Source organism: Ailuropoda melanoleuca, chromosome 10 (assembly GCF_002007445.2).
Source record: "Ailuropoda melanoleuca isolate Jingjing chromosome 10, ASM200744v2, whole genome shotgun sequence".
NCBI classification, from domain to species: domain Eukaryota; kingdom Metazoa; phylum Chordata; class Mammalia; order Carnivora; family Ursidae; genus Ailuropoda; species Ailuropoda melanoleuca.
The window spans coordinates 91,130,013-91,149,196 of NC_048227.1; the positions used below are offsets into that span (position 1 = coordinate 91,130,013).

Sequence of the window (19,184 nt, forward strand, 5' to 3'; positions counted from 1 at the left end):
TTTAAAGTGTTTCCGGTCTAAGCATTGCTGGGCTTCCTTCATTCACATTATCTGCCTTATTCTTGCTGACATTTGAGCTGTCAATTCAACTAAGGGTGTCATGATCTAGCCTTCCCTGCAGGGATCCCCCTGCACCCACTCTGTTCTTCTGGACCCGCCTTTTCAAGTCATTAGCAAATTCAGAGCGTCCATAATGTCTCCTTAGTTACAACCGAAAGAACTTGTTCAGCGGAGAGAAGACCTGGGGAGAGGCGACATCGCATAATAAACCCTCTTCAAATAACTGAAAATCCAAGAGAGAAGAGTATGTCTGTGGTTCCGAAAAGCAAAGCCAGGTAGAGTGGACCCGGTAGAGTTTGTCAGAGTTGCCCACCGACCCTACCGTCAAATCCGTGCCCGGGCCCCCCGGGTTCCTTCCCAGATACCCAACCCTTAGGCCACCTGGATGTGGAGACCTGAGCGCGTCCCCACTCGCCGCCGCGGAGCCGCAGAGCTAGGGCCGCGGGGACCTGGAGCTTTGCTGCTGCCGCGCGGCCGCCGTCTCCTGGCAACAGCCGACGCGGTGCTCGTCCCGGAGCCAGCTCCTCGCTCAGAGCTCAGTCCCCGCTTGGGTCCCGGGTCCCGGGTCCCGGGTCCGCTTCTACCATGGCCTCCAAACAAACCAGAAAGAAAGAGGTGCATCGTATCAACTCGGCGCATGGATCGGATAAATCTAAAGAGTAAGGGACCTCTGCCTGCCCGCCCCACACCCCTGGCCTATCCCTTGGCCTTACCACTCGTCCTGGGGCTGTTTCCCTGCAGCAAGGTCGGCCAGGACTGGAGTGGGACTGGCCTCCTCCTCGCAGCTTCTCTGTCTTCCCTGGGAGATTCTTGCTCCCATTCCTTCCTTTGCCTGCCCTGATCGCCCGTTTCCCTCCCTCAGCGGCCCAGCTGCCCTTCCCGCCCCTCCTCTCCTTCATAGCCCATCCACGCACATCCTGGGTGCAGCTGCCTGAAGAAAGAGGCATAGATCAAAGGATGTCCAGTTAGGGTCACATCTTGCTGGCCCCGATAATGACAGAGAGATAGAGATAGACTGAAAGAGAACTTTGACCTCAATGCTTAATGGCTATTCCCTAGTTTCTATCGGCCCCCTTCCAACAACAAAAGAACTTCTATCAGGTGACATCAGTAGTAAAATGGTTTTAAAAAGTTAGAACTATATAAATATATAGTTCGTGTTACTAACGTATCTCCTTTCCTCCATGCATCCCCATGTTCCTGATTCTCTAGTCTCCAGTTCTGTCTGCACTCATAAGCAAGCTTCCAGCTACCTGGCAGATACCCAGTCATTTTATTAACTGAAGCTTCAGGTACTATATTACATACATAAATGATTTTAACAAGATCTTGTAAGTCAGGTCATTTTGACATTTACTCATGACTTCCATTCTTCTAGGTCCAAGTCTTACAAGGCCCTATAGGATCAGACCCTTATTACTTTTCTGACTTTACCACTCCCTTGTTCATATACTAGTCGCCTCTCCACTCCCTGGAACACCCCTGTGTTGTTCCTACCTCAGGGCCTTTGCCCTTGCTATTTCAGCTGCTGGAAAGTTCTTCCCTCCAGATTTTTATATGGTTTTATCCCTCACCCCCTTTAGGTGTGTACCTAAATGTCATTTTCTTGTGTCAGCTTCTTTGGCCAACAGGTTTAAAATCACGACCCCCACTTTCTTGCTAAAGCCAAAACAAAACAAAACAAAAAACTTCCCTATTTTCTTTTGCTGTTTTATTTTTCTTTGAAATTTTTATTCATTTACCATACTATATATTTTACTTTTTAAAAAACTATGTTTATTTACATATCTTCTTTATAGAATGCAAGTTCCGTAAAGACAGAGCTCTTTCTTTTTCTATTTTATACACTATTGACTCCTTAGTACTGCGAGTGATTCCTGGATTGGACATAGCAGACAAAAATGCTTATTTAATGAATGCATGACAGTGTTTGAATAAGAGATTATAACAGGATTGCAAAAGAATTTTTGAATATAGCAAAAAAAAAAATAAAAACCACCTTAGTCAATGATGGTTATAACTAATGCATGTTGAAGGCTCACGGCTCTTAAGGAGCTTTGGGGAAAATCTTTGACTTTAAAGAGTTTATATCCCAAAAGAGATGAGACTGTTAACCCCCATGGGAAAAAAAACAAAAAAAATTGATCAAACCAGATACCATAAATCACACAGTACATGGCCTGGGCCAGTGATGGTTGTGTCACATGAGAGAGACAAGGCGCTTGCTGGTAAGATGTTAACTCTTTCCTCACCAGTACTTCCCATTTCTTTTTGAGATGATAATGTTATTTCTAACATGTTTAGTTCTTCCAGAAAATATCTGAATTGAATTATAGCAATAAAACTGTATGTATCTATTTATGAAAATAGAAGAGTAAAGGTAAATAGTTATACAAAATCTAGGCTTTGCTAGAAATTATCTATTGAGCATTAAACATCATGAGATTTGCTGTGGCATTATATGATAAAATGTGAAGTTTATTATAAATCAAGTCTGCCCTCCAATGCCCTGTCATTTGAAATAGGCTGGGACATTTATAGCAAGCTTTTCTATATAATTTTATTATACCTTGTGGTTATACTTCCAATAAATGCAACCAACTCTAACATGGTCTTAGACATGGAAATGAGAGAAAGTATCTTGAAATAGCAATCTCCAGCACACCTCTTTTATTCCCTAAAATTTTGTGTCCTAATGGGGGCAAACACCATGTCTGGCTTTTGGCTAGCATGGTGGCTAATACTAGCGTTTCCTCCTGTTGATTAAATGAGTTTACTGACCTAGCATAGTTTCCATTCCTTCTGATTTGGAAAGCCTGGTTCTCCCTCCCTTTCTAATCTGATCTGCTGATGGCAGAGTACAAAAACTGAGATGTTACAACTGAGAAAGCAGAGTTATCTAGGTCTAACTCTGACCAAATTCACATATCAATGTGACTTTGAATCACCAAGAAAAGTCATGCCAGGTAACAGAGTTGTCAGTCTTTACATGAGATTCACCTACTATCATTTGGTGTATTTTCCTGTCTCAGGAAGGATGGAATCTCTGTTATAGGGTTCATTCTGGCACTAATTTTTTGTGACATTGGACATGTCATTTTTCTATTCCGACATTCACTGTTTTTCTTCTTTAAATGAAGAACCACCTAATTAAAATTGCTCCCTATCCTACACCCTCCTTCCCCCTTCTCTGCTTTATTTTTCCCTCCAGCTCTAAACTTCCATGACTTCATTGGATTTTTAAAAAAAACTCCACTGTGCCCACAATGGGTGAGGGGATTTTGTTACAACTAAGTATTTAACACTTGGATTTAATTCATTTTTCTAGTAGAAGTTATCTTTTTAAAAATTCTATTCTCAAGAACGATAATTGTCATAACAACTGTCACAAATTATAACTTTTATTATCAATCTAATGATAATTAGAAATTAGAGACCCATCTAACTTAATCAATTTGAAACTAATAGGCATGGCAAAGATACTTTCATTAGTTAGATGCTATTAGAAGGATTTGTAGTGACACCAAGTCAAAACTTCGATTTTCTTGGAAGTAATAAATAAAAGCCTTTATGTAGATCATGGCTAACTTAAAAGAAAGAAAGGAAAGTATACATTTTAAGTATTAGTGGTTATTAGAAGTGTTAAAGCTTGCACTTTTAAACACCAAACTATTTGGAACTTTAATGGGCAGTTTGAGATAGAGACACAATTTGGTGTTTATAATCGACAAAATTTTGTTTCACTTCCAAAACCACATTCAAACCAAGCTCAAACAAACATATAACCTGTTCAACTAACAAGAATTATGCAACCTCCTAGATTCTTATTGATGATGGAATATCATTAACTCTCTTTCCAAAACAGAATGAAATCTATTTCATAATGCCCAATAATCTATCCTTACTGACTGAAATGCACGTCTAAATTTTGTAGACTTCTCAAAAAAGAACAACATATCAGTCCATATGAAAATTTGAAAACAGGACTATTGCAAAAGCTGATTTGTGATCAGTGTTATAAAAGCAATATAAAATAGAAGAATAAATATCTTACTGAGGATCAAATTAAGTGGGTTCTTGGTTATCAGAGATTCAAGAGGGAGAGCAGATTAAATGAAAACATTCCATAGTTGTTGGTAGATAATATGTTCCTCCACCTTCAGCGATCAGGAAAGAAATTCCCCCATAAGAGAGTGGGAAGGTGCCCTATAGCGCCATGTCCAGTCCTTGAGCGCCATGTCCAGTCCTCGAACTCCACAGAGGAAGGCAGAGGTAGGAGAGCTAGCAGAGGACGAAACACCCCAGGGCTCACACTGAACTTTATGATTTTCCCAGATGAACTCTGTGGACCCCAACAACTAAGGTTAACAAATTTAGAAGGTCAGCTCCTGTGACAGGAGCTTCCCTAGAGGAAAGCTTATTTTTTATGTCCATTTCTCAACTTCTCAGTGAGTACTTCTCACGCCCAAGTCACTGGTAGGTCTGAGAGGACAAGGAATTGTGAAACATGGTAACTTCTTTCTAGGAATATGTGATCTGGGAGGGAAAAAAAATCCCCTAAGATTCCCCTAGTTACAGAAGTAACTAGGAAGTATACGGTGATGCCATATTGGTCAGGGGTAGTTGTCGGAAATAATGGAGGGAGCCATATGCTGGCATGGGATTAGATGAGAGACATCCTGAGATTCCTAAAATGAGGGCTCTGTGAGGGAGAGGAGAGATGTGTGCCATCGGTTCTCCCTTTAAAATAAACCTAATCTGAGCACTTAAGAATTTATTAAGATTTGACGTGTTTTAAGAATCATCTCTGGCAGTGAAATCTATTTTTTTTTTAAATCACCACCAACTTTTAGTTTGTTTAGTATATGGTTCCCTCTAAAGTTGACTTAATAACATTATTAGAGAAGTAGAAATTACCTTCAGAAGATTTAAGTTTATAAACTCATGGAATTTGTATTTCATTGTTCTCTAAAAACAGCATCTGATGTGTACTTTGAAGCTAGCAGCATTGTTGCTAATGCTTCTAGGTGTGCAAACTAATATTGCTTTTATCAAAAGTGATTATTTCAAAATATTTTAATCGACTTTAATCTTTCTTTGACATTTCCAGGTCACAGGTTATTTAATTCAAGGGATTAAATATTCTATAAACTGATTATACTACTTGGTGTGAGACAAATTGACTAAAAAGTGCATCTAAGACAGATTAAAAATAAGTCTTTGACATGAGTTGTATAATTTGATATGTTTTGTGTAATGTGAAAGATTGGATAGAAATATCACTATCACTTTCACCCTCAACAAAGAGGATATGCATATGTTGTCATAAGAAATATCCAAGTAGGCGCTTTGAAATTATGTTAACATTCCTTCCCCAAATAGGTCCAGGCTAATTAATGCCAAGTTCTGGGGCTTCAACTCTGCTAATTTGTAAGGCTGAATTTATATATGCTACATGTTTAAAGCAAACATGTATTTCTATTTTGAATGGCTTTTTTGTTGTTTTTTTTTTTTGCTGGTGTCAAAAAAAAATGCAGTGGTCCAAATATTTTGTAATTATTTTTCTGCCATCCTTCGGATAGGATGAATATCAGAATTACATATATTATTACTCCATTTGTAGTTCTTAAAAAATCAGTGTGCCCTTTCTACCCTCATTTCTTCGGGGTGTGTGGCTGCCATCCACAGCCTCCATTGGAGACTCTCAGAGGCCAGGTCAGCTCAGGGCTTCTCTGTTCTCTTCGTCTTCAGACCTTCTACAGCATTTGTTTCTGAGTAGAACAGCTTAGGAAGGTATTCAGAGAAGCTATCTACTGAATCTGAGGGGAGGAAATATATCAAGGTTAGTTATAAATTAGTAAGAAAGTCTCCAGCTCATAAAACCTTGTAGATACAGAGGCGAAAGGAGAGGAAGCAGGAACTCTGAGCTGTTTTGTTTGCTTTGGTCCCAGGTATGAGCCAGAAACAGTGAGAGTTTAACCAGGTAAGGTCAAGGTCAAAGGTGAAGGGTGTACTACACACACTGCCAACCCTGCCCTTTCTACACACTATTATAATGAATGGATTCGCCCCTGTTTGCTTCACCTGGGGTCAAAGTCTAGGAGGAATTTAGGACTGGTTTGCACCATCGACAAAGAACGAGGTCATGAGGAAACTACCTGGAGTTGCAGTAAAACAAAACAAAACAAAACATGTTTTGTGCTTGCTCTTTAGAAATACCAGCCTAGCTGCTGGAGGGTGTCAGATCCTGGGAAATGGCAGGATCCTAGTGGCCTGTGTACTTTGATTCAGGACCGGATGGGGGAGAAACAGACACAGCTTCCTCCTCTGCTCTCCCAGCTCCTCCTGTCTCTGCAGAGGGTGCAGCGGCCTCACGGGAGGGAGCAGGTGGCCCTCCAGCTCAATCTCACCTCTCTTGCCCTTTCCCGGAGGTGTCTTTTCTCTCTGGCCTACCTGCCTTGGTTTCTTTCTTCTGCCCCCTCCACCCCAATTAAGTCGTTCTGCAGTGGCCTTACTCACCTCTCCTCTCATTGACCCTCTTACCTCCCTGTTGATCACCCAAAACAGTCATTCCCGATTAAAGTGGACTAAATTAGCATCTGTGGTCCTTATCATGTAATTAAGTTCAAGTACACAAATCCACCTGGATGTTCTCTCCCGCTCCAAGTGAAATATGTCCAAAATCGAGGTCACTTTTTTCTCCCAAATGTGTGTATTTCCCATGTAGTTCATTTTAAAGAATCTTATTACCATCTTTGCTGACAATCCGACTCCAAAGTTCAGTCATAGTTGACTTTGCCCTGTCCTTCCATGGCATCAAGTTGGTCTCTATGTTCTTTTGATTTCACCTTCAAATTTCTTCTCTAGCCTGGCTCAGCCTTCCTTTTCTTCCCTGTCATTTTCTTGTTTGGGCCTTTTCTTCACTCCGGGTGGAACCACTGAGAAAGCATTCCAACTTCCTTGCTTTCTTCAGTCTCTTTCCAGTCTTCTTGATATGCACTACTGTTAGTAATCTTCTTAACACACTATTGCCCTAGTAGGATGTTCCTGCTTTACAAGAGGAAGAAAGAAGGAAGGGAGGAAGGAAAAGAGAGAGAGAGAGCACGTGAGCTAGTTGGCAGGGCCATAGCCAGCTCTGATTCGCTCCTAGTCTCTGTTACCAACCAAGCACTAACATACGGTGGACATTCTTCCACTTTTCTACCTTTGTGCCTTTCCCCATTCTCTTTTCTCTGCTTGGAGTTGCTTTCCGCCTACCCCTGCCATTCTATGAATATCTTGAGACCTGCTTTTCCTTGCAGCCATCATTGATTTGCTAGGTTGGAAACCATTTCCCCCCCTTCTGTGTTGATAAAAGCACTTGGTTTTTAACTTTTTTCAAATCCTTTCACTTTTGCCTTTTGCAGTTTTCTTACTGTGTGTATTGATTCCTACTAATTTTAAGTTATTGGAGAACAGAAACTGAGTCTTACCCATCTTTGTATTTACTCAAGCACAATGTATTGAAAAAAATAGATAAATGTTGAACTTTTAAAATTAAGTCTAATTAAATAATTTTAATAAAACCAGGAGAATAAAAGGTCAGCACAAAAGCCCAGCTTTAACTATTTTTAATTGCATTTTTTCTAAGATTGCAGTTTGTTTCCTTACATGTTTGAGGTTTCAGAAGACTACAGCTCAGGATGCCCCAACCCAAATTGAGTCAATTGTGTAAATCTGTTCATATTCTAATTCCTTCTGGGTATTAGCTGACACTATTTAAGAAGGCATGCTGATTGCACAGTGGACAAGTAAACTGCCTCCCACTATGAATAAAATCCTGTCTTTACTCTGAACAGCATGCTTGAAGAAAACAATGGCAAAATTCCAGACCCTCATTTTACTGAAGTTTTAATCCCTACAGTGAAAATAATCTAATTAAAGCCCATATAGGACTGTGTATATGTTAATCAGCTTCTGATTTTTTCCTTTTTTTTTTTTTTTTTGCTTAAAAGTCTCTAATGACTTTGTACCAGCTAAACTTTTCTTTAAAGGTTTTCAACTCTTACACATTTTCTATTGTATTATTTACTCTTCTTAATTAATTTAAGAATTTTTAAAAAATCATTTTGTCATCTTTACAAGGTATGTGATTTAATGTGTTTTTACGTTTTAAAAAGTTATTTCAATCATGCTTTATTAGTAATTAGATTATAAAATACATTTTAATACAGTTATGAACTACTTTCATTATATATAAAGATAGTTTTGACTTCTTCCCAATTCCAAATTAGTTAGGGTATTTAATTTACCAGGAATAGGCATACATGAAAGACAAAATATGTAGATAAAATGTATTTTATTGCATAAGACTCAGTAATCAAACATATAATACAATGTGGATTTAATTTTACTATGTGTTATGACTCTAGGAACAGATAACATTGCTATCACAGTATGTTATTTGGAATTTCCTTAATTTGCATTTTATAATCCCCAGGCTTGTTTTCTTTTTATTTCTGGGATCAAGACCTAAGCTGAGATCAAGAGTTGGGCACTTAACGCACTGAGACACCCAGGCACTCCTCTTTTTCTTTCTTTTTTAAAAACAACTTTATTTTTTTAATTTTTAAAAAAGATTTTATTTATTTATTTGGGAGAGAGAGGAGAGAGCACATGTGGGAAGGGGCAGAGAAAGAGGGAGAAACAGATTCCCCACTGAGCAGGGAGCCCAGTGGGGCTGAATTCAAGACCCTGGATGGTGACCTGAGCCAAAGGCAGACACTTAACCATCTGAGCCACCCACTCGCCCCTAAAAGCAGGTTTATTGATGTAAATCTGACACACAGTAAATCCATGTATTTAAAGGATATGTTTTGATAAGTTCTGAAGTACATTTGCACACATGAAAACATCACCATGATTAAAACAATCAACAGATTTACCATTAAAAAATGTTTCCATGGGGCTCCTGGGTGGCACAGCGGTTAAGCGTCTGCCTTCGGCTCAGGGGGTGATCCCGGCGTTATGGGATCGAGCCCCACATCAGGCTCCTCCGCTATGAGCCTGCTTCTTCCTCTCCCACTCCCCCTGCTTGTGTTCCCTCTCTCGCTGGCTGTCTCTATCTCTGTCGAATAAATAAATAAAATCTTTAAAAAAAATTAAAAAAAAATGTTTCCATGATTTCTTGGCGATACCTACCTTCTATCCCTTCCTCACCCCAGTCCCTGGGCAACCACTCTTTTGTGTTCTGTCACTATAGGTTAGTTTTAATTTTCCTTGAGTTTTATATACACGAAATCATGTATACCTTTTGTATGGTTTCTTTCATTCATTATATTTATTTTATTTTCATATTCTTCCATGTTGTTGCTAGCAGGTAGTGTAGAATTGGTATTATTTCTTCCTTTAGCATTTAGTAGACTTCAAGAGGAAACCCATTTGAACCTGGACTTTTCTTCGTAGGGAAGTTTTTAATGATAAATTAACTTTCTTTAATAGACCCAGGGGTATTCAGTATCTCCAATCCAACCTATCACTTCTTTAGTGAGTTATTCTTAGTTTATATCTTTCTGTTTCTATTGATCTGATCTAATCTTAACTTCCTTGCTTTATTTACTTTAGATTTTACCAGTTTAAGTAAGATAGAAACCGAGTATATGGAGACTATGACTTTTTCCTAATATAGGGATTTTGTGCTATCAATTCTCCTTTATGAAATGCTTTAGTAGCATCCTATAAATTTCAATGTTTTCTTCATTTTTATTCAGTTCAAATACTTTCTAACTTGCTTTTTGATTTCTTTTTTAACATATTGGCTAATCATGTGTTTGGTTTAAATTCAAAATATCTTAGAATTTTCCAGATTTTTTTCTTAGTGATTCCTAGTGTAATTCCATTGGTCAGGGAAGATACTTTTTATAATTTGAATTCTTTTAAATTTATTGAGACATTCTATGTCTTAGATTGTGGTCTACCTTCATAAATATAATGCGCATTCTTGAAAAGAATGTGCATCCTGTTGTGATGAAATGTTTTATAAATGTCAATTAGGTCAATTTTAATGGATACTGTTCCATATTGGATAATGTTCTATATACTGCATCTTCTGCAGCCTTATTGTTTTTCCATCTGGTATCATTTTTTTTCTTTTACTTAAAGGCCCTCTCATTTTTTTTATTGTGCTAAGGATATACTGCTGATGAATGTTTCTGGTTCTTTATGTCAGGAAAAAAGTGTTTATGTCACTTTCACTTTTTAGAAATATTTTTGCTAGGTGTAGAATTCTAGCTTGACAGGTTTTTTCCTTTTAACTTTTAAAAGATATTCCCCATTCACTTGCATTGTTTTTAAGAGAAATTTGCTGTTTTTCCCTTTTCTTTGTTCTTCTGCATGTAATATGTGTCTTTTTTTCCCTCCAGCTATTAGGATTTTTTTAAAAAACACAACTTTTGAGTCATTTGCTTATGTTGTGCCTAAGCATAATATTCTTTATGTTTCTTGAGTTTGGGGTTAATTGAAATTCTTGAACTTGTGGATTTGTAGTTTGCATTGAAACTTAAAAATTTTGACCTTGATTTCTTCAAATATTTTTTTTCTTCCTCCAGTCCCTCCTTTGAGGACACAGATTGTTTGAAATTGTCCTAGAATTCACTGATGCTCTGTTCAGTTTTAATTCTTCTTTATGTTTCATTTTGTGTTACTTCTATTGTTATCTTTTTTTTTTTAAGATTTTATTTATTTATTTGACAGAGACAGCCAGTGAGAGAGGGAACACAAGCAGGGGGAGTGGGAGAGGAAGAAGCAGGCTCACAGCAGAGGAGCTGGATGTGGGGCTTGATTCCAGAACGCCGGGATCACACCCGAGGTGAAGGCAGATGCTTAACTACTCTGCCACCCAGGCGCCCCTCTATTGCTATCTTTTTAAGTTCATTAATCTTCAGTATTTTTTTCTCAAATATTTTAGTTTCATTTCAGGTATTTCATTTCAGGTATTTCAATCATTTTTTAAAAAAACTCTCATGTGCATGAGAAACTATCCAAGGTCAAAGAAGAAAGTACCCCAAAAGATTGGAGGATTCACACAGGGCTAGTCCCATTGTTATCATCCACAAAACCCAAAGTAAGTAGAAGGAAAGGAATCATAAAGATTAGAGCATAAATAAATGAAATAGAAAAGCAATAAATAAAATCAGTAAGCCAAAAATTGGTTCTTTGAAAAGATCAACAAAATTGACAAATGTTTAGCTAGGTGGAATAAGAAAACAAGAGGGAAAACTCAAATGACTACAATCAGAAATGAAAGTGGGGTCATCACTACTAATTCTATATAAATAAAAAGAATTACAAGAGTACTATGAACAACTGTATGCCAACAAATTAGATAACCCAGATGAAGTAGACAAATTCCTAGAAATGCAAAACCTACCAGAATAATTCATGGGAAAAAACCAGAAAATCTAAATAAGCTTAGAACTAGTAAGGAAATTTAATGAGTTAATCAAATATCAATATCTCTCAAAATGAAAGGCTTTGGACCTGATGGCTGTACTGATGAATTCCACCAAACACTGAAAGAAGAATTAATATCAATCCTTCCCAAACTTTTACAAAATTGAAAAGAAGGGAACATTTCCTAATTCATGTTTTAAGGCCAGCATTATCCTGATAACAAAGCCAGATAGAGACCAAAATCTTTTACAGACATTGAGGCAAAAATTGTCAACAAAATCATTGCAAACAGAATTCAGCAATGTAGTAAAAAGAATATACACCACAACCAAGTGGGATTTATTCCTGGACTGCAAGGATGGTTTGACATATGAAAATAAATCAATATGATACACCAAATAAACAGAATAAAGGTAAAACCTACATAATTATCTCAATTAATTTGGAAAAAGCATTTGACAAAATTCAATACCCTTTCATGATAAAAGCACTCAGCAAACTAGGAATAGAAGGAAAGTACCTCAACATAATAAAACCATATATGAAAAGCCCATGGAGGATATCATACTTAATGATGAAAGGCTGAAAGCATTTCTCCTAGGATAAGGAATAAGACAAGTGTGCTCACCTTCACTATTTCTGTTCAACATAGGACTAGAAGTTCTAGCCAGAGCAATTAGGCAAGAAAAGAAAAGTAATCCAAATTGTAAAGGAGAAAGTAGAATTGTCTATTTGCAGATGATATGATCTTACATGTAGAAAATGCTAAAGAGTCCACAATAAACCTGTTAGAATTAATAAATAAAGTAGCAGGATATGAAGTTCACAACACACAAAAACCTGTCAGATCTCTATATGTGAATAATGAACGATCTGAAAAGAAAATGACGAAAACAATATTTGCAATAGCACCAAGAAGAATAAAATACTTAGGAACTAACTTAACCAAGGAGGTGAAAGACTTTTACAATGAAAATTACACAACATTATTGAAAGAAATTAAAGGCATAAAAAAATGGAAACACATCTCATGTTCATGGATTGAAAGACTTAATGACATTTTAATGTCATTACTACCCAAAGCAACCTACAGATTAAATGCAATTCCTATTAAAATACCAGTGATTTTGTTTTTTGCAAGAAATGTTTTTTGCACAAATATATACTAAAATATATATGGGATGGGTAACCCTCTGAAGATCTCCACAGTTCTTTCTGTGAAGCTCTCTGTTCTTGTCTCTGTCCTGCAAACTCTAGCTGCTTTGGTCTCCCCCAGGCTCTTACCTCCTGCTCCTCCACTCAAGGAATCTGTTGAAATATGCCTGGATGACCTCTTTCTGTAATGCAGCCCCAAACTCTCTCACAATCGTAAGCTGAGGCAATTATAGGGCTCACCTCATTTGTTTCCTATCTTTTCAGATCACCATCCTTCATCAGCTGATGTCTGTCTTGAAAACCCATTTCATGTGTTTTGCTCAGGTTTTTGGTTGCCTTAGGTGGGAGGATAAATTCAGTCCCTGTTATTGCAACTGAAATGAACATGATATCTCTTAGGTTTATTACCTAAATTTTACATTTTATTTCTAAATATTAAGATGGGAGGGTTTGAAGCAGTATTTACAGATATATATTCACAAATAATATATTGCAAGTATGGATATAATTCTTTCCCTTAAAGTGAAATCCCAAATTATATGTAATTGCCAGTATATATTATCTTCTTAAATATTGGTTTTTGACATAGTAGAGACATCTTGTTATAAGAATTTTAATTAAAAGAATGCAACTTACATATGTGATGAGGATTATCCTTAATCACATTTTCATAATTATTATCTTTGTGCTCATTTTTGAGTTGTATTGAAACTTTAAGGTGTCTCAAGCTTCCTATTTTAAACCGATGGTCCATTTTGGGTAAATGTTACATAATGTATATCTAAGAATAAAATGTTCATCTCTGTACAATGGGCAAAGTCAACACTATCTAGAAAATAAGGGCCAAGCTCATTAGCAAGGCCTTCAGTGGGGAGATCCCTGCCTGCTTACCTTGTATTTCTTTCCACCCTAATTTCCCCACTGCTTTATACTATATTCTCATGTGGTGCTGAAAAGCTCATAGTTCTCTGCACCCACTCTGCTGTTTCTTGCCTCTGTACTGTCTCTTATGCTATTATTTTTTCTTACTGATGCTTTTTCTGCTTTTACAACCTGGAAAATTTCTCGTTGTCTTTCAAAACAGTTCTGATGCTATTCAGCACAAGAGGTTTTTCCTAATTGCCTTACATTGGGCACAATGCCATCTGTGAATGCTTCCATCTCTGCATGTCCCACATTATACTGACATCATCTGTTTACCTGCTTGAATTCTAAAATAAACTCAAGAGCAGAGACATTTATTTATGAGTCTGTAACCCTATCATCTAGCACAGTGCTTGTCACAGAGCAGGTGTTCAATAAATGTTAGTTATAAATAAGTGAACTGTTGGTTGAGCGGGATTCCTTTCTCATTCTGAAACAGTATCTTTCTAAAATGTCTTAGTCTCCAGACAGATTGGTTGATTTGATCTGTACTTAAAGAATTCTGCCTTCTCAATTTCCTGTCTACCTAAGACAGAGTTTACACTGAGTTGTTCCCTAATGCCAAGTCCACTCTTTCTGTTCTTTCTCAGTTTGGGAGTTTTATATTTTCTTTCTTTTTTTTTTTTTTAAGATTTTATTTATTTATTCGACAGAGATAGAGACAGCCAGCGAGAGAGAACACAAGCAGGGGGAGTGGGAGAGGAAGAAGCAGGCTCATAGCGGAGGAGCCTGATGTGGGGCTCGATCCCGTAACGCAGGGATCACGCCCTGAGCCGAAGGCAGACGCTTAACTGCTGTGCCACCCAGGCGCCCCTATATTTTATTTCTTGAAGTATCTTTGCAATGGACTGAATGTTTGTTGACCCTAAAATTTGTGTATTGAAACTCTAATCCAAATGTAATGGTGTTGGACACGGGGCATTTGAGAGGTAATGACGTCTGTGAGTGTGATGCTCTCATGAGTGGGATTAGCATCCTTTTAAGAAGAAGACAGAGGCAGGGGCAACTGGGTGGCTCAGTCGGTTAAGAATCTAGCTCTTGGTTTTGGCTTAGGTCATGATCTCATGGGTTGTGGGATCGAGCGCTCAGTGGGGAGTCTGCTTGAAGAATCTTGCTCTCCCTCTGCCCATCCCTCCATTTGTGCATGTTCTCTCTCAAATAAATAAGTAGATCTTTGGGAAAAAGAAAAAGAAGAAGGAGAAGAAGGAGAAGAAGGAGAAGAAGGAGAAGAAGAAGACAGAGAGCTATCTAGCTCTCTTTCCACCATGTGAGGACACAATGAGGACTTGGCCATCTGCAACCCAGAGGCCATCTCTCATTAGAACTTGACCATGCTGGCACATTGATGTCAGACTTCTGGGCTCCAGAACCATGAAGAATAAATTTCTGTTGTTTATAAGTCACACGGTCCATGGTATTATGTTATAGCAGCCCAAACTGACTAAGACAATCCTTATTTTTTAAAACAGATTTATCTTCAAATACTTTCCTATATAGTCTACAGTGACTCAGCATTATTCCTAAAGAAAAAACAGGCATAGTAGGCGTCCATCAGAGCTCCCTCTCCCGTCTCATTTATTTTTGATAGCTTTTAAAAACACGAAGTTATTGTTATCATTATTTGTTAGTAGGAAATACTTTTTAGAATTTTACCAAAATGTTGTATTGACTCATTTGTTTACCATTGCTACTTGTAGCCCACACTTTCAATCCGGGTTCATTTCCTGTTTTCTGGAGATAAATCCTTCAGTAAATATTTTTATAGGAATCTATTATGGTAAACTCACAATTTTAAATGTTTTTATATAATTTAAGATAAATGTTTCTACCTCACTTTTAAATAATTGGATTTTTTTTTTTTTAAGATTTTATTTATTTGACAGAGAGAGAGAGGCAGCCAGTGGGAGAGGGAACACAAACAGGGTAAGTGGGAGAGGAAGAAGCAGGCTTCCAGTGGAACATGGAGCCCGATGCGGGGCTCGATCCCAGGGACCAGGGATCATGCCCTGAGCCGAAGGCAGACATTACGACTGAGCCACCCAGGCGCCCCTTAAATAATTGGATCTTAATTTCAAGATTGACAGCTACTTTACCTCAGCTTTGACGATATCACTTCCTTCCTTTACCATGACTGTTATTGCTGTCAATTTGGTAGTTTTTATATTTAGGTCATTTGTCATTTCTTTATGTAGATAGATTTTCATTTTCATCATTTATCTACGATTTTAGTTGATATATCTAGATGCAGATTTCCATCCCCTGATCTTCCATTTATCCTATGCTATTGCTTGATGTATTTTTTTCCATCTGAAGACACATCTTCCATTAATTCTGTAGATTTTTCAGCAGTCATATTTCCAGATATTTCTCCCCACCCCCATTTTAACTATTTTATCTGTCTGGGCCTTCTTTTAGGCATACTCTGGAGTTTTTCAATCTATTCTCTTGCTTAGTTCACATTTTCTATCTCTTTATGCAAACACTTGATTTTATTTTATTTTTTAAGCTTTTACTTGAATTCCATTTGGTTAACATGCAGTGTAATGTTAGTTTCAGGCGTACAGTATAGTGATCCCACACTTCTGTAAGTCACCCTGTGCTCATCACAGCAAGTGCACTCCTTAATCCCCATCACCTATTTACCACCCCCCACCCCACCCCCGCAACTCCCCTCTGGTAACCATCAATTTGCTCTCTGTAGTTAAGAGTCTGTTTCAGACACTTGATTTTAAAAAGTCTACCTTCTAAATCACTAGTCCTCTCCTTTCTTTGGCTTTATTTAGTCTATTCTTTCAACAGCTGAAGTTGTCTTTGCTAAAAATTTCCAGTCAATATCTCTTTGTTCATATTGATCTTGGTTTTTGTTTGTTTGCTTGATACCTTTCTGTGCTTGTTGCAAAGCAAAACTTCCCCTCCTTTATCTTTTCAGTAATTCTAAACGTTTAAATACCTTTTAAGTTTGCTACATTATCTCTTTTCTTGGGTGTGATTTCTGTTCTTTTCTTTTTTTTTTTTTAATTTATTTACTGACTGTCCTTTGTAATTTTAAATTTCGTTTTTTCCTTTTTAATGTTAGTTTTTCAGTTCATATTTTGTAGATATTTTAAACTCATGGATACTTTTCTTTGCTATGTGGTTTGGATGGCTTTCCTGTCACTCCCTACCCATTGTGACAACCAATTGTGATACACCACTGAAAAGGACAGGACAGGTATACAATATTGAAATACTTCCTTGTCAGTTGGCAAATAGCTGCTTCTTTGAGGTTTCTGAGGAATCTCTCTCTCTTTTTGAGCTCTGACCTCTCTGAAAACCCCACGACCTAGCCACAATTTAGTTACTAAACGATGAAGGGACCAGTAGAGGGTCTCTAGTGCACTGTTCCAATATAAAACCAGAATGCTTTCTGATGAGTGGGTGCATTTTTATATGACCCTGCCCCCACCCAAGTCTTAACATTAGGAGGTTGAAGGCTTTTCCACCCATTGTGGTAGAAGGCCACCCCCCCATTCCCATTTTTTTTTCTCTTTTAGCCAACCTATTTCCTCATAAAATCACAGGAAAGTGGCCCATTGCTTGTTATGCCATAAACTATAGGGAGAGTTATACAAGCTTTAGTTCAAAGCTAGGAGCTCATGAGTAACTCTAGCCACTTGCTCATTCATGAAGCCTGTTTCTTCCAAAACTTTTATACAACTTGTAATTTTAATGGATTGAATCATTTGCTAGTACTTGGGTATATTGTTATGCGAATAACATAACTCTGGGCGCCCCCCTGATATTTTAGTGCGTCACGTTTGATTTCTTTGCACATATGAGTTTTCTAGAATTTGGCAACATTTATTTCTCAGTATTACCAGTACCTGAGTCTTCAAAAGTCCTGAGCTACTTCTGTGTTTAAAGATTAGCTTGTTCTCAGAATTGATGAGAGCAGGAATAATGTGCTTTGAGGGCTCAAGGGTCTCAGCTGTACTATAGCCCTGGGTGCCTTCTGGCAGTGAACGTCAAAGGCATACTGTGCTAACAGTTTCGAAAGCAACATATTGGAGCATGATCTTTTGAAGTCCACAGTATATTTGACGCTGGGCTATATTTGACTATTGTTTATATTGTGTGTGTAACAGCATAGGTGAGCTATTGGGCTGGTATAAGATACCTCAAATGAGATTCTTTTTAAAGTGCTCTTCAGTATAGATAGAATCAAATTTGACATGTTACAAAGAAAGTAGGCCAATTAGCGATAAAGCTTAATAGCTTTAGGGAGGAGCCAGAACATTTACTTACCCTTGACAGAATGAAGAGGAGAGCAAATCATAATCTTAGCAGAGCCTTTTTTTTTTAAGAAATTAGATCTTCCCCTTACAAAAACAGCTTTTAAGAGACTGCGTTTCCTGAATGAGTTAAATTTTATCATGATTTTGATGGCTACAAAGTCACAGATTTCTTTTTATCTCTACAGTTGTACCAACCCTCAATAAAACAGGTATGGTAATGTACTATTTTATGTCTTGATTTTTCTATTAATATTAGGAAAAATTTCCCTTTCTTCCTGAAAGCTATTCTAGTCATCTTTCTGTCATCTTTTCTCACATGCTGCTTAGAAATACTCCTTTACAATGGATATATTCTTAGATTTTCTTTTCCAGCAAGATAGTAGATAAGATAAACAAAAATAATACCTACAATGCCTGCGTAAAGAAATAAAAATCTTCAGGATCCAGAAATGGGGAGGGAACTGAAAATCAGAATGTTTTAATTCTGCACTGAGACTGTAGCTCCCTAGGGAAGGTTTAGCAGTCTTAGGAAAGTAGACTCTTGTTTAAACATACACAGGACAAATGAGGAAAGGGAGTGCTCCAACCTTGGATAAAGGCACAACTTTCCAAAAGTTTAATTCTTTTTAAAGAGGTAAGAAAATCTGCTTTATAATCTTAGATTATAAGAAAGTTAGCTTTTCTAAGCTTAGTGTCTGGCTGAAAAATAAAATAAATCTTCCTTGAGAAATGGAAACCTTAGAATTGAGACTTATGTAGATTTGAGATCTGATTTTAAGATACCTATGGGGGGTTGCCTGGGTGGCTCAGTTGGTTAAGCATTTGTCTTAAGCTCAGATCATGATCCCAGGGTCCTGGGATCAAGCCCCACATCTGGCTCCCTGCTCAGCGGGGAGTCTGCTTCTCCCTCCGCCTCTGTGCTCTCTCTCTCTCTCAAATAAATAAATAAAATCTTTAAAAAAAAAAATACCTGAGTTCCTGGATGGCTTCTTTATTTGGGATCTCTGAAAGAAGAAAATTCCATATTAACATTGAAAAAACATTCTTTCAATATAAGATTGCCTTGGAGAAAGGGGACTAGTGGAAAAGAAAACCCTAATAAGGATGGCTCATAATAAAATTGTCCTAAACACAAGAATATTAAAAAAAAAAAGCAGAAATCCCAAGAACAAAAAAGAATCATGTGTCAAAGATTTAAGATAGTAGAAAAATAATCTATAAGTAATTTATCATGTGTATGTTTACAATGATTAAAGATATAAAAGAAGAAATCCAAACCCTAAAAAAAGAATTATACCCTTTATATTTGTCAACAACCAATGCTAGCTACAATATCACACA

At 37.5% G+C, this 19,184-nt stretch overlaps 1 protein-coding gene across 1 annotated transcript in view; it reads left to right on the forward strand.

Annotated features, from left to right (window-relative positions):
• Window positions 1-645: 645 nt before the first annotated feature.
• ADGB (androglobin) overlaps window positions 646-19,184 on the forward strand; it is a 162,908-nt gene continuing 144,369 nt past the window's right edge. Inside the window, exon 1 of the mRNA XM_034669608.1 lies at window positions 646-719. Within this exon, the coding sequence (XP_034525499.1) occupies window positions 646-719 (74 nt within the window). The remainder of the gene's footprint in view (window positions 720-19,184) is intronic.